The following is a 22,817-nucleotide window of genomic DNA, read 5'->3' on the forward strand; positions in this document are numbered from 1 at the left end:
TAAAATTATTTTGTATTTATTAAGCATAGTTCACAGTGATTACATTAAGCTATAAGGCTTATAAAAGTATTTTAGTAAGATTCCATTCATACGTAATGTACAAAAAAGGCATATCTATAGAAACAAAAAATAGATCAGTGGCTACCTGGTGCTGGGTGTGAGAACAGGGATTATCTGTAAATGGGCTTTAGGGATCTTATTAGGGTGATGAAAAAAATGTTTTAAAAACAGACTGTGGTATGGTTGTAAAAATTTACTGAAAACTGGGAAGCGGATGTGGCTCAAGCAATGGGGCTCCTGCCTACCACATGGGAGGTCCCTGGTTCGGTTCCTGGTACCTCCTAGAGAAGACAGTGAGCTGGCGTGGCAGGCAGCTGCAGCAAGCAGATGCAGCAAGCTGATGCAATAAGAGACAGAGAAGAAAAACATAATGAGAAACACAAAAAAGCAGGGAGCAGAGGTTCCTGGTGCCTCCTAAGGAAGTTGAGCAAGACAGTGAGCTGATGCGATGGGCAGATGTGGCAAGCTGACACAAAAAGATGATGTAACAAGAGACACAAGAAGAAAAATATAATGAGAGGCACAACAAAGGAGGGAACAGAGGTGGCTCCAGCAATTAGGCACCTCTCTCCCACATCAGAGGTCTTGGGTTCAGTTCCTTGGTTCCTCCTAAAGAAACAAGGAAGATGAACAGACATAGCAAGTGCAAACAACGAGGGGGTTGGTAGAAATTTTAAAAAAAAATTTACTATTAATAAAAATCATTGAATTGTACACTAAAACAGTTGGATTTTATGGTATGCAAAACTGGACATCAATAAAAGTTGCTTAAAAAAAGAAACTTAGGGGGGGCATGGAGAGGCAGTGGCTGGAGTTTTTTTGGCGTGGTGGCGGCAGGGAAAAATGTTTTTAAAAAAGAGAAACTTATGTGGTTTATGAACAACAACAACAAAAGGGTGGGTTAGGGAAAAATACAAGAAATGTAAGATATGGCCTATGGAAAAAAAGAAACCTTCTCTTGGAAATACAGCCATTAGTTATATTTTTAGCAGGTTATAATGAATTTTATTTGAAGTTACAGTTTAAAATACTTTATAATCGAATATTGTGCTAATTTAATTTGTTAAAATACTACCTTGGGCATGCCAGCTCTTTTTATCACACTAGGAATTATACATCTTGGACCAGTTTCTCCAGCAAATCCACACCTGCAAATAAATGGAAAATGGAAATATTTAACTTATTTATTTTTATTTTTTAAAAGGAATTCTCAGTTTTTTTTGTTTTTTTTTTTAAAAAGATTTATTTATTTAATTCACCCCCCTCCCCCGGTTGTCTGTTCTCTGTGTCTATTTGCTGCGTCTTGTTTCTTTGTCCGCCTCTGTTGTTGTCAGCGGCATGGGAAGTATGGGTGGCGCCATTCCTGGGCGGGCTGCACTTTCTTTCGCGCTGGGCGGCTCTCCTTACCCGCGCACTCCTTGCGCGTGGGGCTCCCCTAGCGGGCGGGGGACGACGACACACACCCCTGCGTGGCAGGGCACTCCTTGCACGGATCAGCACTACGCATGGGCCAGCTCCACACGCTTGGGCCAGCTCCACATGGGCCAGCTCCCGGGGTCTGAAACGCGGACCTCCCATGTGGTAGACGGACACCCTCACCACTGGGCCAAGTCCGTTTCCCTATTTAAGTTATTATAACATACTAAATATCTGTCATGGAAACAAGTATTTCTGTATTTCTTTCAAACATTGGCCACATAAACATCTGAAAACATCTCTGATGCATTCAAAGGGACAAAAAAGCTAAGGAGAAGTTAACACCATTGTAGCAGTTTGATATGGTTATGAATTCCAAAAATAGATACTGGATTATGTTTATAATCTGGTCTTTACACAGGCATGATTAAGTTATGATTAGGGCTTTGGGCCATGTCATTAGGACGTTGAGTTCCCACCCACTAAGGGGTGGGGACTCACAGATAAAAGGCATGGCAAGGACAGAGTTGATGAGGGTTTTTTGATGTTGGGGTCTGATGCTGAAGCCTTAAGCTGTAGCCCCAGGAAGTAAACTCACAGAGGAAAGAGAAGCCAGCCCCAAGAAGAGAGGAACCCTGAGCCCAGGAAGAAGCAAGCCCTGGGAAGAAAGGAACCTTGAATCCAGAGAGAAGCAAGACGCTGGAAGGGAGGAACCCAGGAAGCCTGAACCCTTGCAGCCATTGGCAGCCATCTTGCTCCAACACATGAAAAGACTTTGGTGAGGGAAGTAACTTATACTTTATGGCCCGATCTCCGTAAGCTCTTACCCTAAATAAATACCCTTTATAAAAACCAACCAATTTCTGGTATTTTGCATCAGCACCCCTTTGGCTGACTAATACAACCATCTGTTCATAACTGTATATTAAAGGAAAAAAATCAAGTGAGCGATAACTAAAATAAACCAGTATTTTATTTTAGGGTAGCATTTAATTTTTTTTCAGTTTTAATTCTACCTGAGGTTTCTACAATAGATACAAGAAAAAAAAGGTCCTTGTGCCTTATCTCTGTCTGGTTGTGGCAGCCAAGACTGAGTGGCAGAATACGGGAAATCCTAAAAATGGGGAAGGGGAAATAATCTTTGCAACTCAGAAATAAACTTGAAAACAGCAAAAAACAAAAACAAAACAACAACAACAACAAAAATTCTACCTGAATTTTAGGCAACACATTTCTACAATCTTGGATCTGTACTATATGTTGTGGCTTTATTCAGAAACTTTTTCCTCAGTGGGTTAGATTTCTACATATTTTTCTTTGTTTATTACACTCAGCTATAATTCTGTCTTTCCCCTTACATTCATATGCTATCTACTTCCATTGCTTTTAGTTTTTTTTGCATTTAATTCTCCTTAATAAAAACATATTTGTATTGTACTTCACACTTTTCAAGGTTTTCACATTATCTTAGTTAAAAAAAAAAAAAAAAAACAACTAATGGGCAAACCAGTCAAGAAGTAGAGGTTTAGAGTCATTTTCCCCAAAATCACAGAACTAAAAAGACCAAACATATCTTTTTTTTAACCCCCCTCCCTTGCGGCTTTTTGTGTGCTGTCTGCTCTCTGTGTCCATTTGCTGTGCATTCTTCTGTGCCTGTATTTATTTATTTTCCCGTCCCCGCTTGCAGCTTGCTTGCTGTCAGCTCCGTGTCCGCTACTGGGCTCTTCTGCATTTTTTTTTTTTTTTTGGTCTCCCTTTTTGTTGCATCACCTTGCTGAGTTGGCACTCTGTGGCGCATATGGGCCGGGCAGCTCTCTGTAGCGTGCAGGCAAGCCTGCCTTCACAAGGAGGCCCTGGGATGTGAACCCAGGGCCTCCCATATGGTAGACAGGAGCCCAACTGATTGAGCCACAGCCTCTTCCCTCTCTCTCTCTCTTTTTAAAGATTTTTTATTTATTTCTCTCCCCCCCCCCGCCATTGTCCGCTCTTTGTGTTAAATGCATCTTTTTAAAAAAAAGATTTATTTATTTATTTAATTCACCGCCCCCCTCCCCCAGTTGTCTGTTCTCTGTGTCTATTTGCTGCGTCTTGTTTCTTTGTCCGCTTCTGTTGTCGCTTCTGTTGTCGTCAGCAGCACGGGAAGTGTGGGCGGCACCATTCCTGGGCAGGCTGCACTTTCTTTCCCACTGGGCGGCTCTCCTTATGGGGTGCACTCCTTGCACTCCTTGCACGTGGGGCTCCCCTATGCAGGGGACACCCCTGCGTGGCAGGGCACTCCTTGCACGCATCAGCACTGCACATGGGCCAGCCCCACATAGGTCAAGGAGGCCCGGGGTCTGAACCACGGACCTCCCATGTGGTAGATGGATGCCCTAACCACTGGGCCAAGTCTGTTTCCCTAAATGCATCTCTTGATCCCCTTCATCCAGTGCGCCTTCTACCATGCCAATGCTGTAGACCAAATCTATATTTCTTCTTTTTAAAGTATTTATCTTTTATCATTGTTAATTACTTATATAACAAAGGCAATAAAATTGCATTAAAGTTATTCAAAATTTCATCACTCTAATATTATTAGCTTCCATATTGGTGTGTTTCCTTTCAGTTTTACTTTTTAAAGCTAATTAGAGTTGACAATTTTAATCACACTTTTCACACATAAACTCGTACAATAAGCTTTTACCCATTTTGTTTCATAGCCTTCACTGCTATCATTTTAAAACTACATAATGTCATCATTTTTAAACTATTTTCCTTTCTTAGGTATTTACTAATTTCTGTTTTTGTTATATGTTAAAACAAAACTTTGCTAAAAAAATCATCATTTAAGTTTTGGTCTTAATAGCACCTCTTCTTGTCCCATTTAATTTTCAGTCTACAAGTTTTTTGTACTGCTTTCCTCCTATGCCCAAATAGGTTTATTCATCTTTTACTATTCCCATCTCTATGTTAATTTCCACCAGTGCTCCTCAAATTACACATAACTCTGGTTAGCTTCAATTCCTTTACTTGTTATATTTATTTTATTAACCTCCTGCCCTCTTTGTCAATAATTATCTTCCTGCCTAATAATTTCCTATTTCCCATTTCCTCAATGTATGGCCATAATAAATTATTTTTGACTGGTAGCCTTAAGGTATTAATTTTTGTTTTTCAAGGTATTAAAATCATTTTTAAATAAGAAAATATAATTTAATAAGGGAAAGCTTTGCATATAACAATAAAGAGATAGCATCTCGATCTAAGGACTATGTTTAATCCAATTCTGGGGAGACTGAGGACAAATTTTTAAATAGGCTATTTTGGCCACTTATTCAATAAATAGCTATTTAAACACCTACCATATATTAGACACTGTTTAGACATATATGAAATTTTCCAAATATTTCCATCTCAAATATATTAAAAAAAATGCAATCCTGCCTGTCACTTTCCTTTCTCTTGAGCCCAGTACAAGCGTTCATAACCTGGGGTCCAAGAATCAGTGATGATCTGTCAACCACTTCAAATTGGGTGCAAATACTTCTGATTTGTGAATTCAAAGCTTTTATCGGGGCCTCAAAGGGACCTATGACATCTAAAAGGTGGAGAGCCAATACTCCAGTGTTTACAAGCTGCCTTTTAAAACATGCTAAATCCCCTAATCTAAGAATTGGGAATTGGGGGTGGGGGGTGGGGCAACAAAAGATCTCCAGAATCTTAGCTACAGGGTTTCACCTATTTGTGTGTTCTGTCTTCCTAATTTGATTTCCTACTCTTGGAAAGCAACAGTCCTGTCTTAAACATATTTGTATTTCCCAGCACCAACTGAAGCTCCATTCAACACGTTTAATGATGGACATAGACATTAGGCATTACAACTCGGTTACCGCCTTCTTAATCAGACGGGCCCAGGATAAGCGGGGTCTAGCCCTTCACTGTCATCCCCTGCACGGATGACTCCCAAGGGTCCACAGGCTTCAGGGGCTGACCCCTGGCGGCGGTGAAAGCAACTCTCCCAAAGCATCCTGGGCCTGCCTCTTGCCTGCCCACCAGATCCTCAGGATTCACAATGTCCAGGGCGGGAATAATAAAGGCTGTCATTTGCGGGGATTCTGGAAGAAGAGGTGAGGTGCCCGCCAGCCTACCATGAGAACCCGGGCCGGGACTGGGGCTCGGCCGCCGCCCTCCCCTCAGGTGGAACGCAACCGGAGCAGCAGCCACTCACTTGGTAAAGGCCTCTCCCAGGTCTATCACGACTGCCGTTTTCTCCCCGCCGCTCCCCAAGCCCTCGTACAGAGGCATAGTGGTAAGAGGGAGGGTATGGACCGCGAAGAATGGGGCACAGAGGCAAGAGCCTCTGCTCTCGTGAGACTGAGCCGGGCTTCCGGCGCGAGGGCGGCGGCGGGGGCCTCGTAAGATCTCGGCTCGCGGAGCCCGGGCTGTCCTAGGCTGTGCCTCACTCCGCTTCGGACCCAAATTGTTGCAGGTGCTCCCATTTCGGGGACTAGGGAGCAAGAGGCGTGGGGTGTAGCGGAACTGTGCGTGGGGCCAGTAGGAAGGAGGCTATCAGGCGCGCGGGACACCCCGAGTGGGGCGGAGCCGGTCTGTCACCGGGTCCTTTCCTGAGGACGCGCCTCCTAGAGGAGCCGGGCTTGTGTACTCGCGTGTTCACGCGTTTTCGAACGTATCGGATGGCTTCAGTCACGAAAGTCGCTGAAAGAAGAAATAAACCCCAAAGCTTTAATTCTTGGAGTCTGGGGGAAATTTTTACCCCTACTCTATGCCAAGTACTTTCCGGATCATTTAATCCTCGTAAGAAATACCAAGAATAGGTGTTACCAGCTTTCATATGTGAGAAGCGACTCACACAGAGAGATTAAGTAACTTTTCTAGTGCCACAAAGCAGAGCCAGGATTGGATCCTAAAACTTTCTGATTTCAAAGCCTATAATCCTTATGTTGTACAAGCTTTAACGAATAATACACGTTCAGACAGCTTTTTATTTGGTAAGCATTCTGCTGAAAGCTTTTATTTTAATCCAGAAGAAAATAGTGTAGCATCTATGTTAATAAAAGGAACAGTCAGGGTGGTTTAGTAGGAGGAACATTTGAACCAAGGGTTCCTGTTCCCTCTAAAACTGAGGAGCTGTGTAACTGGAGAAAAATTATTAAATGTCTCTGTTCCAATATGCGCACATAATAGGATTTCTATAATATTAACTGGAATGTTTATAACTTTATCATTTCGCAGCTCTTATTTTCTTTCTGCTGATGTTGCCCATGAAAACTAGAGTTAGTGGGATAGATTGCTGCGTTGTCCCTCTTGACTATATAGGAAGAGAGATAAAGTGTCCTCACTGCCTTTCTTACTGTAGATGCCTGGACCTTTTTACAAAGGAAGTGTGATTTCTCAGTGGAAAACTTATTCCTGGAAGGAGAATGGATGTTAGGCAGGCTTAAACACCGGAGCCCTAGACTGCTTCTCTCCCTTTCTCTCATCCATAGTCTACTTTACCGTTTGCCCACAATACATCCTCTGCAGGTTATGTAGCCAAAATGAAGATAAGCATGAGGCTTTGAATCCATCTTGATGGGTTATTAGTCACCAAAGCTTTCCTCAGAGCTAACCATGCTCTGGAAATAACTCAACTTCTTTAACTCAGAGACTGATGATAGGTCCAAAGTGGCTGGGAAGGTGACTTCATCTTGGCTGAATATTTGGTTGATGAACTAGAGTTTTCCTCAGCACCAATGACTCAAGGAGTTACATTTATAGGAAGAAATCAGGTGTCTCCTAGATTCCTCCCATTCAATCTTTTCCTATCTTAATCAGTTGCAAACACCTGTAGTTTGCATTCTTTGGTATAGTGAGATTAAATCTTATCTTTGCCATTTCTGCTCTGCAATTGGGATTATGGCAACAGCCTCATAATTGGTCTCTCTGACCTCTCCACAGTCCATCTGTGCTGCAGGCAATGTGCGCATTCAAAAATGCAAATACAAACATGATACTCGTTGCTTAAAATCTTTCAATGACATTCTACAGTTTTCAGATAAAGCAGCAGCTATATCAACCTGCTGGTAGTTTCCCAACTCCCATTTTGTTCTTTTGGCCCAGAATGCCTTCTTTATTTAGCTTTTTCCCTTTTTGTCTTTCCAAAACTGCTGAAGTATCACCTCTGGAATGCCTTCACTGACCCCTATTTAGATCATCTTCATCTGGAGTTCTGTGGCGTCTCATACATATTACAACACATTAAAACAACATTGATTGTAACTAAATTTTACACTTGGAAATGGCTAAAATGATTATTTTTAGGTTGTTATATATGTTCACAAAGAGTAAACCCTAATGTCAGTTGTGGACCATAGTTAATAATATAATAATATTGGTTCATCAGTTCTAACAAATGTACCACATATATGATACACAAGGGCAGGGATCTTTGTTTAGTTGGCTATTGTATCACCAGTGCCTAGAACAGCACATAGTAGGAACTGGATAAATATTTGATAAATAGTTAGACCTTATTACTATAAAATACCCCTTGTTTTTTTTGTGCCCTCATCTTTGGGACCAGGGACTTTATAGACCAGCACCTAGTGGAGGACTGAAAGGAGTAGGTTCTCAGCAGTTTTTCTAATGAATGACTGTTGTGGAAAGGTGTCCATCTGTATTGCCCCTGGCTCTTCTTGTAGCCAGCTGGCAAGGGGCAGCAGGAAACTGCTTTAGACTCTGAGTGTGTAGCTATTCATCTATGTGATTGATCACAGTGGTTTTTGGGGCTGATCACTTAAAGCAGGGATTCTTAACAAGTGGTCCATGAGCTTGAATTAAAATAAAATAAAAAAAACATTATTCTTGTTGGTTACATGTTAGTGTGAGTGTGATGTATTTATTAAATAATGCATAATTTAGAGTGGACTTAGTAAGGGGTCTGTGTTTTCACCTGACTGGCAAAGGGGTCTGTGGAACAAAAAAAAAGTTTAAGAACCCCTGATTCAAAAATTATTTCATGCCACATTCCATGAAAGCTCATGGCACAGTGTAATAAAACTTCAAATAGTGAATAAGAAGAGCTCACAATTAACTGGAGTTATGATGGTGTGTCCCTTTTAGGAAAGAGAGAGAATCCAGTAGAGAATAGGATCAGGAACTAGTTAAGGTCAGGAGATGTTCGGGCTGATTTATCACGCTCTTCATTTCTGTAGAACTATATAATGAAAATTTATTACTAGTTATGAGATATGGCAAGGTCATGAATCATAATCACAGAATCAGTTACCTACAACATATTTATACTTGTAAAGGCAAGAAAATGAAATGAAATATTTAGTAAAGATTTAATAAACCGTACTTGGAGAAAAAAAAATTTGTTTGCTATACTAGCATCCTGCCATTAATATTCTACTACAAATTATTTTCATGCTGTATCTGCAAATGGACGGACAAAAATGAGTATATTCTGTTTTCTCCACATTCATACCACAGGCCAGGAACAAGTTTGGAAATGACCTTAAGGATTTGGATTTTGTATGTGTGTGTTGTCGCTAAAATGAGAGAATGAGGCATTTTGGTTTTCCTTACCACATTATTTTGTTAGTTTTAAACAGAAAAGTTTCATATTTTATTCTGAGAATATAGAACTAACAAAAATGGTTGGGTTAAACTGATTTTTTAAAAAATGGGTTGAAAAGGGAAGCAGCTGTGGCTCTGTCAGTTGGGCTCCCATCTACCCTATAGGAGGCCTTGGGTTTGTGTCCCGAGGCCTCCTTGTGAAGGGAAGCTTGCCCGCATGCCATAGAGAGCCGCCAGCCCACAAGTGCCATGGACAGTTGACTCAGCAAGGTGACACAACAAAAAGGGAGACAAGTAAAAAAACACAGAAGAGCACACAGTGAAGGGACACAGAGAGAAAAAACAATAAGCAAGCTGCAAAGGTGAGAGGGGACTAAATAAAATAAATACAGACACACAGAAGAATACACAGCAAATGAACACAGAGGGCAGACAGCAAGCAAGATGCAAGGGGTGGGGAGGGGGAAGGGAGGGAAGCAGACTTGGCCCAGTGGTTAGGGCATCCGTCTACCACATGGGAGGTCCACGGTTCAAACCCCGGGCCTCCTTGACCCATGTGAAGCTGGCCCATGCTCAGTGCTGATGCGGGCAAGGAGTGCCACGCAGGGGTGTCCCCCACGTAGGGGAGCCCCACACGCAAGGAGTGTGCCCCTTAAGGAGAGCCGCCCAGCGCGAAAGAAAATGCAGCCTACCCAGGAGTGGCGCCACACACACGGAGAGCTGACACAACAAGATGACGCAACAAAAAGAAACACAGATTCCCGTGCCGCTGAGAACAACAGAAACAGACAAAGAAGAACACACACAGCAAAAATGGACACAGAGACTGTGGTTAGTAGTAATAATATAATATTCTTGCATCTATGCAAAAGATGTACTGTGTTGATACTGAGATAGTATGGAAAATGTGAGGCAAATGTACACTATGGACATGGTAATAATCAAATGATGATATTTTATCTTTGGCAAATGACACACCTTGATGGAGGGGTCTTGTTTGGGAATCCTGTACATATGCATGATTATAAGTATACAACTTCTGTCATAAAAATATATTTAAAAAATAATAATAGGGTGGGTTGGGGGAAAAACACACCAAATGTAAGACAAGAACTATGATTAGTAGTAAGATTTTGACAGTGTTCTTTCAAAGTTTGTAACAAACATCTCATGACAATCAAGGTGTTGGTGGAGGGTTGATGTACGGGACCCCAGTATGATGTTACGCATGTTTGCTTTGTAAGTTCACAACTTTTACTATACATTTAATTATGTATGTTCATATATAAATGATATAAAGATAATAACATTTGGATTGGTTAGAGGAAAAATACTTTGTTTTGTAGTAATATTTTGACAATGTTCTTTAATCATTAGTTAAAAAGGTTTAAAAACAATGCAAGTTATTGGTGGTAGAATGAGATATTATATGTTTGTTTGATGTTATATATGTTTGTTTTGTAAGTTCACACCTATTATACACTTGTTTTTTATCTATGTTTATGTATGAGTGATATATTTCAATAAATTTTGAAAAAAAAAAAAGGACACAGCAGACAACGGGGGGTTGGGGGGGAGGGGAGAGAAAAAAAAAGATGCAAGGGGGAGGAATTAAAAATTTTTTTAAATTAAAAAATGCATTAAAATGAATTGAAAAGAAAATTATCTATTACAGCTCTATTACTCTAAGCTCTTACTTAAGGTAAAGATGGAAAGAACACTATTCATTAGATGTCTGATCCATGGTTTTGTTGAGGCACCAATAATGCTAAAGAAAAAGCTGTTATGAAGGAAAGTATTGATAAATTATACTTTTTATTATAGAATACCCCTTTTGATAATAATAGTGACCATTTCTTTATTATCTATATAATATCTAATACTATGTGTGGGCACAATGCTAAAACCTATATCTCATTTAATTCTCACAAGTCCTCATTAGTAAACAAATGAAGAAACTCTTGCTCAGAGAAGGTAAGTACCTTGGGTAGGGTCACACAGCTAATATGTGGTGGAATACTATTACCCCACACTACTTTTTGAAAAAAATGACAGCTAAATTATAAATGTGGATCTCAGGCATGCCTAAAGGGGGAAAAACACAGAGCCATATAATTTAAATAAATGTGGTAAGATATATCTAAAATTAAGCAATGCATTGAAGGGTGTGATTTGTTCAGCTACAGAGAAACTATTTGCAGACATTCTGGATTATGCCTTCAATCAATATGCTTCATGAGGGAAAGATATTCCATTTTCTGAAAGAGATCCCACACATTTTAGCTGCAAATAGTTATTTAGTCATTTCATAGCTGAAAAGAGAAGAGTAATTCTTTGATGTCCATATGGCATACGTTTTCTGTGTTTATTTTTGCATTCCCTTCAGCCGTTTAAATCCCAGCCTGACAAGATCATTTGGCAATTTGAAGGGATATTACCATGTGTATTCTGTCTAGCCCTCTTCTCCAAGTCCTTATTAGACAAAGGTTATTTTACCATCTGGTCTTATTGTTTTAAATAAATCCATATAATAGGAACACTGACTTGAAATGTTATACTAAGCAATTATTGTTAACATATTTTAAGTGTGATGTGGTGTTGTGGTTCTGTTATTAGAAGTCCTCTTTTGGAGTTGCATCATGAAATATTTATGAATACAATTATATGAATATTATGGGATAAGGGATAGTGAATGGGTTTGTAGATGGGGCAGATTAAACATAGATGAAAAGGTTGTTGAGCCTGGTTGACAATTTTAGATAGTGTAACATATCATTTCTCATGATGATGGAGGAGGTTGTTGTTATGGGGGGAGGAGTGGGGTGAGGAGGGTAGGGAGTATATGGGGACCTCATATTTTTTTAATGTAACATTAAAACAAATAAAGACAAAAAATTATTTTAAAAAAACTTTGGGTGTGTGTAAGGTATACACTTTGGAGTGCGGAATGCCAAAATTATCTGTGGTTTGGAAATATTTGAGAGCCACTGGTCTAATGATTGGGTCTATTCATAATGTCTTTATCCTCACCAATCAGTAAAAATTGGCAAGACTTAGATGCACACCCTAGGAAAAATGTCCTCTGAGCTAGTTATACCTTTAGACTGTATTGGATTCAGAGGTTTCACTTTTACTTGATTAAATAATGATTAAGGTTTTGATTGGGCTATATCAGTAGGATATTGAGTCCCTGCCCTCTTGAGAAACTGCACCACAGAGAAGGGAGATTGGAGTTTTAATGCGGGAGCCTGGGAAGTATGCACACGGAGGAGAAGAGAGAAGGCTTGATTAGGCACAGCAGAGGCCCAAGGAAGAAAGACCAGCCATTTGCCTGAAAGTCTACAGCTGGCCTTGTGGTGAAAGCAGAGCAGCTGAGCTTGGAGAAAAGCCTCAGGAAGCCAGGAAACCTGAACCCTTGGCAGACATCGGCAGCCATCTTGCTCCAATGTGTGGCAACAGACTTTGGTGAGGGAAGTAACACATGTTTTATGGCCTGGTAATTATAAGCTTCTACCCCAAATAAATACCCTTTATAAAAGTCATCAGATTTCTGGTATTTTGCATCTACACCCCTTTGGCTGACTAATACAATGCCAAATTTTTAAATTTTATTTTTTTATTATTATTTTTTAAATTTCAAATTAAAAAAAAGAACTTTGTATTTTATGTTATTTTTAAAACTATCATTATTATTTCATTTTCTTACTGATTTTATTCAGTTATTTTGTTGGCTTTATTTTTGAAGAAGTTTTGGATCACAGAAGGGTTACAACTATGGCAGGGGAGGATCATTGGTGTGGAATGTCAGCAATGGGGGATGCATGGGAGGAGGTTCACCTGGCACACACCTATAAGGCATATGAATGAGTTCAAGTGTTCATGGTACATTGTCATGGTGGGTGGAGATCCACACAACAACCAAAGAATATGGAATTCCCATCCTGGGGAGCTCTACCACATTCTCTAATAGGACAGCAAGAATCCCCTGAGTACAGGGCAGTGACTAGTGAAGGAGGATGGACCATGGACAGGTCCAACTAAAGGACCAGTCCCCACCTGCCATTTAGTATTTTCTCTAAAAAACTAAGGCCTCCATCATCTGTTTCCTATGTTACTACGACTGCTTTCTCACTAATTTTTATGCCTTGAAGATTGTCCTGCCCCTTCACATTTACTTCTCATCTAGTGTTTTGTTTCTTCACACTGCTACCAGGGAAATCTTTCTAACACCCCGATCATGCCATCTTCCTACTTAAAATCCATAGCATCAGGATGAAGTCCAGGTGAATTCCAGATTTCTTCATGTGGCAAAGTCTCTCATGACTTAAAGCCTGGTCATCTCTCTCTGACCTTGTCTTCTTATTGTTCCCCTCTTAAAACACTACTTAGGATAATTGTACTCAACTATGAGCAATTCCCTGAACATGCTGTGTTTTCCCACTTCACTTCCACGACTTTGCATTCTGCTTCCCCTTTCTAAGATGTCTTCATCCTTCAGGATTCAGTTCAGACAATCCCTTTGCTGAGAAGCCTTCCCTGGCCCTCCAGTTTGCACTGGGTACCCTCCTTTGCATTCCCTCAGCCTTCTGTACAAATCTTTTATTATTTGTTTTGTAATTGGCCCCTTTTCTTGTTTACCTGTGGAGTATAAAATCTTTGAATATAGAAATAGCATTTTTACTTTGTATCCATAGAGCTGAACATATAAATTGTTCAATAAATTTTTTAAATGAATCAGTAAATTGACAGAATAATGAATGAAGAAATAAAACAGAAGCCTGTAATTTTCCCCCTTTACTCCCAATAACTAAAGAAGACAAACTAACATCTCCAGAGGAGAGGTTCAGACATGTTGCCCTAAATTATTGTTGTACTGTACAATCCCTACAAAGAAAGAAATTATATTGAAGTTTGTCCTAGTAAACTCTAAGAGAGCAAGTTCCCTTGATCCTTTCTTTTCCTTCCCTTGATCTCTGACCTTTAACATGACTGTAGTCAGCTAGTTTATAAAAACAGCATCTAGATTCACATTGCCCAGAGGTAAATGCTTTGATTTCTGAATTGTAAACCCCGCTTGTGAAAGAGAGAAAGCAATCAGGAAGAAAAATGACAAGGAGTTATTTCAATGGGTATCATGTTGATAAATGCTACACACTTCTTCCTGGCTGTAGTTTTCTTTTGCACTTAGCCATCAACATATACCACTCTGCAAACATATCCTTAAACATATCATCCCAGGGTAGCACTTCTTTCTAATTTTATCACTTAATTATGATTCAGTGTTTATTTCTAGTTTGGTAAACAGGACATGAAAAAAAAAGTCAAAGTTGGCAGGTGTTTTGATTTTTTTTTTTTTTTTTTCTCTCCCCTTCCCCTGCCCCAGTTGTCTGTTCTCTGTGTCCATTTGCTGCCTGTTCTTTGTCTGCTTCTGTTGTTGTCAGCGGCACGGGAATCTGTGTCTCGTTTTGTTGCGTCATCTTGCTGCTCAGGTCTCCGTGTGTGCAGCGCCATTCCTGGGCAGGCTGAACTTTCTTTCACGCTGGGTGACTCTCCTTACAGGGCGCACTCCTTGTGCGTGGGGCTGCCCTACACAGGGGGCACCCCTGCGTGGCATGGCACTCCTTGTGCGCATCAGCACTGTGCATGGGCCAGCTCCACACGGGTCAAGGAGGCCCCGGGTTTGAACCGCGGACCTCCCATGTGGTAGACGGACGCCCTATCCATTGGCAGTCCCAAGTCCGTTTCCCAGGGTGTTTTGATTTTAATGCATAAATAGCTCAGGTTCCACCCCCCCCACCAAGTATCATTTAATTTTTCTGGAAAAATTCAAATGTGCTTTGTAGTTTTTTTAAAAGATTTATTTATTTATTCACACCTGCTCCCAGCCCCCCATTGCCCGCTCTCTGTGTCTCTGTGTCTATTTGCTGTGCATTCTTCTTTATCTGCTTGTTTTCTCTTTAGGTGGTGCCTGGAATCCATCCTGAGACCTTCTGGAGTGAGAGAGAGGTGTCAATCTCTTGTACCACCTCATCTCCCTGGTCTGCTAAGTCTCTTATTGTCTCTCCTCTGTGTCTTTCTTTGTTGCATCATCTTGCTGCGCCAGCTCTCTGCTCAGGCCACCTTGCCCCGGCCAGCATTCCTGCACAGGCCAGTGTGCTTCCACCTGGTGGCCTCGGGAATCAAATCCTGGACGTCCTATATGGTAGATGGGAACCCAATTGCTTGAGCCACATCTGCGTCCCTTAAAGTTTCAGCTGGATGCCTGATAACCTGCTGAACTCAAGGAGGTGTTGGGAATCGAACCAGAACCTTGTATATGCTAGGCAGGGATTCTTCCACTGAGCTATTCTACCTCTATAGTTTTTGATAATATTCAAGCATGTTAAGTACATAGAATAAAAACACTTTTTACTTTTTTATTACATAATATTCGTACTGTATGGAAGTATGTCAAGTAAAACGTGCCCTTTAATACTATTCTCATCTCCTTTAATAACACTTCTCATGGTTATCCACATGAATCTTTCAGGTTTTTTCTATGCACACATGTATGTGTATGTGTGTATATATGTGTATGTATGCATGTATATACATACACTTTTTACATAAATGTGATTATTCTAAAGTTTGTTTTCAGTAAATCACATTAAATCTGTACATATGCTCACACCTCTGTCTTTTTAATTGCTATGTAATAGTCTAGCCCATGGATTTACCTTCTTTTTTCTCAAACAGAGCCCTTTTGGTACTTTGAGGTTATTTTTAGTTTTCTACTATTATCAAAAACTACAACAAATATTCTTAAAAAAGATATGTATAATCTTTGTGTACTTGGCAAGTATATTTATAGGATAAATTCCTAGAAGTGGAATTTCCAGGTAAAGGAAACACACATCTTTTAGAAGTTATATATGTATAACTTTTGGGGCTATGGTTTACGTACATATATATGTGTATGAGTGTGTGTGTAAAAGTTATACTGGTATACATTCTCACCAGATAAGAGTGCCCATTTTCCCCAACCTTCTTTAATTCATTGTATCCTGAATCTTTTAAATCTTTCCTCATTTGATAAGTGGCAAATGCTATATCATTATTATTTTAATTTTACTTCTTATTTTAAATACATTTCTATAACTATGACTGTGGTTGAATATCCTATCATGTAATTATTTTAATTTCTTTTTCTTTTTTTAATGTATTAATAGTTATTTTAAATTGCCTATTTGTGTTCTTTGCCTGTTATTCTATTGAGTTGATTATCTTCTTATTAGTGGCAACACCAAAATTTATATATAGGAAGAACTTAACAGGAGTGGAAAGGTTGAAGCTAAGGACTTTGCCTTGAAATTGTGATTGCACAGTACTTTACATAAGATTGTAAAAAAGTCAATTGCCTTTATCAAAAAAAGAAGGAGGGGTAAAGCTTCCCTATATCCCAGTCCCTCCATGAATTCAGTATTGCTTTTATTTTACTTCTAAGAGCTCTTTGTTTTTTAAATAAATCAGACATTTTTATGCCTTGTTTTTCATAAATATTTTTCCTGGTTTTCTTTAAACTCTGTTGCAAGTGATTTTTGCCCTTTAGCATTATTAATTTTTTAAATGTTAAAACAACTGTTTTTATGGCTTTTGGAATATCAGTCATATTTAGAAAATCCTTCCACAATGAAAGACTATAAAAATTTTTACCCTTTATTTTTCTGATACATTTATGACACAGGTTTTTATATTTAAATTTCTGATTGACCTGGTACATAGTTCTGGTGAGAAAGAATAGAGAAGTCTGCCCTTTTTGTTCTTGTTGTTAGCTGGTTGTCCCATGCAGTCACAATTTTTTAAAAAAATGCTACTTCTGAAAAAGTTTCTACTAGTTCTAACTAGAGGGAAATAAACACATGAGCTTCTTTTTGTTGTAATTACATAACTTGTTTCTGCTGCTCTGCAATATTGTTAAAACTTTTTGCAATATTATTCTGGTTCAGAATATAAAATACAAATTAAATGCTGTTAAAGTGCCTTCAAGAGTGAACAAAATACAAAATAATTAGATACATAGCAGAGTAGTTCAACATGATGTTTAATATTTTTATTACTAATTGTGGTGGTTTGAAGCTGTATGTAGCCCAGAAAAACATGTTCTTCGACCTAATCTATTCCTGTGAGTGAGAACCCATCATAAGTAGCAACTTTTTTTTTTTAAAGATTTATTTACTTATTCCCCAACCCTCTGCCGCTTGTACTTGCTGTCTGTTCTCTGTGTCCATTTGCTGCAAGTTTTTCTGTCTCTGCTTGTCTCTCTTCTCGTCTTCTCTTCAGGAGGCATCAGGAATTGATCCTGGGACCTTCCAATATGGGAGAGAGGCTCTCAATCACCCAAGTCACCCTAGCTCCCTGGTTTGTTGTGTTTCTCATTTTCTCTCCTCTGTGCCTCTTTTTTGTTGCATCACCTTGTTGTGCCAGCTCTCCATGCCAAGTGGCCCAGTTTGCTTTCACCAGGAGGTCCCGGGTACCGTACCCAGGATACCATATGGTAGGCGAGAGCCCAATTGCTTGAGCCATAACTGCTTCCCCGTAGGAACTTTTGATCAAGTTATTTCAGTTCAGATGTGGCCCACCTCGAACAGGATGGGCCTTAATCCTATTAGTGGAATCTTTTAAAAGCAGAATGAAATTCAGTCAGAGAGAGAAAGCTACAAGGAGCAGCTAGAAGCTGAAATTCAATGGAACCCAGAAGAGAACAGAAAGGAGACACTGCCATAAGCCTTGCCATGTGACAAGCCAAGGACTGAGGTTTGCCACCAGCCAGCCTCAGAACTCCAGTTATCAGGGAGAAAGCACTGCCTTGATGATACCTTGATTTGGATTTTTCTCTTAGCCTCAAAGCCGTGAGCTAATAAATTCCCATTGTTTAAGCCAACCCAGTGCATGGAATTTGCTTGAGCAGTCAAAGAAACTAAAATGTGAACATGACAATTCTTAGAGAGCAAGTTTCTACTATTTCTTGAGTGTTACTCTGCAAACTTGCTCTAAAGAATCTTCTATCTGACAATGATATGCTATATTTAGGTGATTTCTTATTGCCTTCTTTTTATTTATTTATTTTTTTAAAGATTTATTTATTTTTTATTCATTTCTCTACCCTTCCCCCCCCCTCAGTTGTCTGCTCTCTGTGTCCATTAGCTGTGTGTTCTGTGACTGCTTCTATCCTTATCAGAGGCACTGGGAATCTGTGTTTCTTTTTGTTGCGTCATCTCGTTGTGTCAGCTCTCCGTGTGTGCGGCACCATTCCTGGGCAGGCTGCACTTTCTTTCACGCTGGGCGGCTCTCCTTATGGGGCACATTCTTTGTGCGTGGTGTTCCCCTACGCAGCGGACACCCCTGCGTGGCAGGGCACTCCTTGTGTACATCAGCACTGCGCATGGGCCAGCTCCACACAAGTCAAGGAGGCCTGGGGTTTGAACTGCAGACCTCCCATGTGGTAGGCGGACACCCTATCCATTGGGCCAAATCTGCTTCCCATTATTGCCTTCTTTTTAAAAATCAGAAAATAGTAGTTTAAATATTTTAAAAGGTGGGAAGTATGTTAGGAATAGATTAATTTTCAAGCTGAAGAATATGTATCTAAGAAGCTTTATCTGTGATCATTAAAATTTGGAATTTGGAATTTTTAAAAAGTGAAGTAGGTTTAAATCTGTGATTGGATTTTCTTGTATTTAAAATATTTTATTAGAAAGAAAAAGAAACCTGGGTCATATTCATGTTCAGAGTTTATATGAGCATATTTTAGCCCAAAATATATCAAGAGATAATATTTTATTTAGATACAAAAGGACCCAGCCAGAAGAATGTTCTGGTTTATTAAATATATCACAAGTTAGATAGATTAGTCAATTCAGCCCTCTCCTGTGTTGAATCTTGAGATAAGACAAGACCCTGCTGTATTATTCAGTCAAAGGGGTGCTGATGCAAAGTACCAGAACTCTGTTGCCGTTTATTAAGGTTATTTATTTGGAGTAGAAGCTTACAGTCACAAAGCCCTAAAGAGTCCAACTCAAGGTTCTGTCCTTACCAAATTCTTGCTACATGTTGAAGAAAGATGGCTGGTGATATCTGTGAGGGTTCAGCATTCCTTCTTTCCTCTTAAGGCTCTGTGGTCCCAGCTTCTTCTCCACTCAGCTGTAGGCTGGCATAAGGTTTTTCTCTTTCCCCAGGGCTCGTTTCTTTCTGGACTCAGCTGCTCTGGTCTCTTCACAAGGTCAGCTGTAGACTATCATGCTCATTTCTCTTCCTGGGGCCTCTGCCGTGTCTAATGAGCTCTCTCTATTCCTCTGTGTTCTTCTCTGTGTGTCTATTCCATGTGAGAGTATGTTTTATAAGCCTACCAAAGGGGCAGGCACACAACACTAAATTGCACTCTAATGATGTGCTTAAATCAGAGTCCTAATCGTAACATAATTTAATCTGACACTTCAGCTGAATCTAATACAATCAAAGGATTATCCTGCCCAGAGGAACAGACCAGTTTACAAACATAATCTATATTTCTTTCTGGAATTAATACATAATATGAAATTGCCACACCTGCTTATGCACCTATATCTTTGAGGCAGAAGGACCATGAAAACAGTGTACAGAGGTAAGGGGAACAAGTTGGGAGACAACAGTATAAAACGGTAAAAAGGGTCTAAGCCCAGATCACCTGAAGCTTTTCAACTTGGCATTAGATCTTTCCCATAGGAGGATGCCCTAAGACTTTCCTAAGATTGGAAGATGAGGTGAATGCATGGCCTTGATTAGGAGGCTTCAGCACTGTCTGTTTTAAGCCATGTATAATCCTGGGGAAAGTGTGACTAGATGCTCTTCTATTCTGGGGCCAGAGGCAGAAAATTGGGTGCTGGCTGATTGCTGTCATTTTTATATTATCCTTTTCATCCCACATGCACAATAAATAGAACTTCTTTTTTCCTCTTTCTTTTTAAGTGCATGATTTTAATGAGTGCTTAGTTCATTTTGGGCATGTGCATGGCGGGGAGACTACAGCAGGTTGTAATTTTTTTATGTCAGTACACAGAAGTCATTCTGCTACAAAAACAGCCTTAGTTTTGTCAAAATGTATGCAGTAATTAAGGTAAAGATATGGATTTTGTGCTTAAATTATTGAGAATTTCTCTGATTTCCTTACCAATGGAGCACTGGGCTGGGAGAATATGGTACCATTTTCTAGCTTACAGTTTCTGGAAAAACAACAACAACAAAAACCTCAGGGACATGAAGAGTCATTCTCATTTAGAATGAGTAATTGTTTCTATGTTGACATATACTTGTCTATCTGTCTGCCTCTACGTGAAATATGTATTTTTAAAAATTAATCATGTTTTTTTCTTACCACCTCCTCTCCATTACCTTACAATGGAAAGGTGTTCCTTAATCATCAATTATCATACCTGGGGTTTTCTCTTAATGTTAATATATGATCTCCATGTAATACTCAAACAACACAAAAGTGCAAAAGGTAAAATCTTAAATGTTTTTCTTCTCTATCCATTTCTACACCTTAGAAGCAATCACTGTTAAAGAATTTAGTGGGTAAAACTTCAGGCATTTTGCTGTGTGTATAAAAACATTTGCAAATGTATTTATATTGCAAATGTTTTAAACAAAAATGTTTTATTTTGCAGGCCCTGGTTTCCCATGTAGAGAGAGCATTACTTTTTTTGTTAGTTTTATTCTGAATTAATTCTAGGCTTAAAAGAAAGTTGTAAAATTAATACAAAAACTCCCAAACACCCTCCACCCATATTTCCCAACTGTTATCACATTTATTTAGTGGTTTTCTCTGTCTGTATACATACATGGTACTTTTTATAAAAAACCACTGAGATTTAAGTTGCACTCATGATTCCCCCTTTCCCTTGAATATCAGTATATATTTCCAAAGAACACTCTCTCATATAACCATAGCATAAGTAGGAAAATCAGGAAATTAGCATTCATACAATATTATCTTCTCTACAGTCCATTTTTCCAGTTGTCCCAACAACGTTACTTTTTTTAAAAGAGATTTATTTTTATTTCTTTATTTCTCCCCACCCCCTTATTGTTTGTACTTGCTGTGTATGTTCTTTGTCCTCATTTCTTTAGGAGGCGCTGGAACTGAACCTTGGACATCCGATGTGGGAGGGAGGCACCTAATTGCTTGAGCCACCTCTGTTTCCTGCTTTGTTGTATCTCCCCTTATGTTTTTCTTCTTGTGTATCTTGTTGCATCATCTTGTTGTGTTAGCTTGCTGTGCCTGCCCATTGTGCCAAATTGCTGTCTTCTTTAGGAGGTACTGGGAACTGAACTCCCATGTGGTAGGCGGGAGCTCAATCACTTGAGCCAAATATACTTCCTGCAACATTTTTTTTAAGATTTATTTTTTATTTATTTCTCTCCCTTCCCCCATTGTCTGCTCTCTGTGTCCATTCACTGTGTGCTCTTCTTTGGCACCAGGAATTGTCACTCTTCTGTTGCGTCAGCTCTCCGGGTATGTGGCACCACTCCTGGGCAGGTTGTGCTTTTTTCAAGGGAGTGGCTCTCTGTATGGGGTGCACTCCTTGCGCATGGCCCCCCCCCCACGCAGGGGACATCCCTGCATGGCACAGCCCTCCTTGCGCGCATCAGCACTGTGCGTGGGCTAGCTCACCACACAGGTCAGGAGGCCCTGGGTTTGAACCCAGGACCTTCCATATGGTAGGCAGATGCTCTATCAGTTGAGACAAATCCACTTCTCCTGCAACATTACTTTTAAATGTATCATCTCTTTTTGGAAGGAATGTGTCAATAGATAAGTACCTTAATTTTTTTTTTAACTGTTCAAATGAATGAGCTGTTTGACTAATCATAAATCATTTAAATATATCTACCTCCCTATTACTTCCATGTTTCTCCCTGCCTATACCATCCCCACTCTCCTACAGACACACACACACACACACACACACTCCCCACAATGGCTATCCTTGGCACTTCTGAAACATTCCTTACCTCATGTCCTCTTCTCAAAATGCTTTCCCCAGGAAGTGGACTCGGCCCAGTGGTTAGGGTGTCTGCCACATGGGAGGTCCGCGCTTCAAACCCCAGGCCTCCTTGACCTGTGTGGAGCTGGCCCACATTCAGTGCTGATGCGCGCAAGGAGTGCCCTGCCATGCAGGGATGTCCCCCACGTAGGGGAGCCCCACGCGCAAGGAGTGCGCCCTGTAAGGAGAGCTGCCCAGTGTGAAAGAAAGTGCAGCCTGTCCAGGAATGGCACTGCACACATGGAGAGCTAACACAACAAGATGAGGCAACAAAAAGAAACACAGATTCCTGGTGCCGCTGATAAGGATAGAAGCAGTCATAGAAGAACACACAGCAAATGGACACAGAGAGCAGACAACTGGGGGAGGGGGAAGGGAAAAAAATAAATAAATAAATCTTTAAAAAAATGCTTTTCCCTTCCCCTTTTCTAACTGGCAAATCTAATTCACCTTCAAGACCTCCCCTTTGACATGTTTCCCATCCCAACACCCTCATGGACCCTTTGTTCTGTTTCCTTTATAATTCCTCAGCTTTCTGTATGAGGCTGCTTTATAGCATTTCCCATGTTATACCATAGCTGTTCAGATTTCTACCTAATAACTATACTAGTTCAAGCTTATGGGAACCAGGGCCTCTCTGGTTCCTAGCTCTGGTCTCACGACAGAAAGAATCCTCAGTAAATGCTGGTTTAATCCTGAGTGGTCTCGAAGACTTTTCTT

General features: G+C 40.0%; 1 protein-coding gene across 3 annotated transcripts in view; it reads right to left on the reverse strand.

The window, feature by feature from the left end:
* The window catches only part of ACTR10 (actin related protein 10), a 43,419-nt gene extending 37,352 nt beyond the window's left edge, over positions 1 to 6,067 (reverse strand). For 2 of the 3 annotated variants that reach the window (XM_023587103.3, XM_071213912.1), the window contains exons 1-2: positions 5,684 to 5,862; positions 1,136 to 1,208 (exon numbers count right to left, since the gene is read on the reverse strand). In XM_023587103.3, coding sequence (XP_023442871.2) covers positions 1,136 to 1,208; positions 5,684 to 5,760 — 150 coding nt within the window. In that variant the 5' untranslated portion in view covers positions 5,761 to 5,862. Of the gene's footprint in view, positions 1 to 1,135; positions 1,209 to 5,683 lie in introns of all 3 variants that reach the window. The other variant, XM_004452452.5, reaches the window with a different exon arrangement.
* Between the last annotated feature and the right edge of the window lie 16,750 nt (positions 6,068 to 22,817).

This window comes from Dasypus novemcinctus, chromosome 3 (assembly GCF_030445035.2).
Source record: "Dasypus novemcinctus isolate mDasNov1 chromosome 3, mDasNov1.1.hap2, whole genome shotgun sequence".
Classification (NCBI taxonomy): Eukaryota; Metazoa; Chordata; class Mammalia; order Cingulata; family Dasypodidae; genus Dasypus; species Dasypus novemcinctus.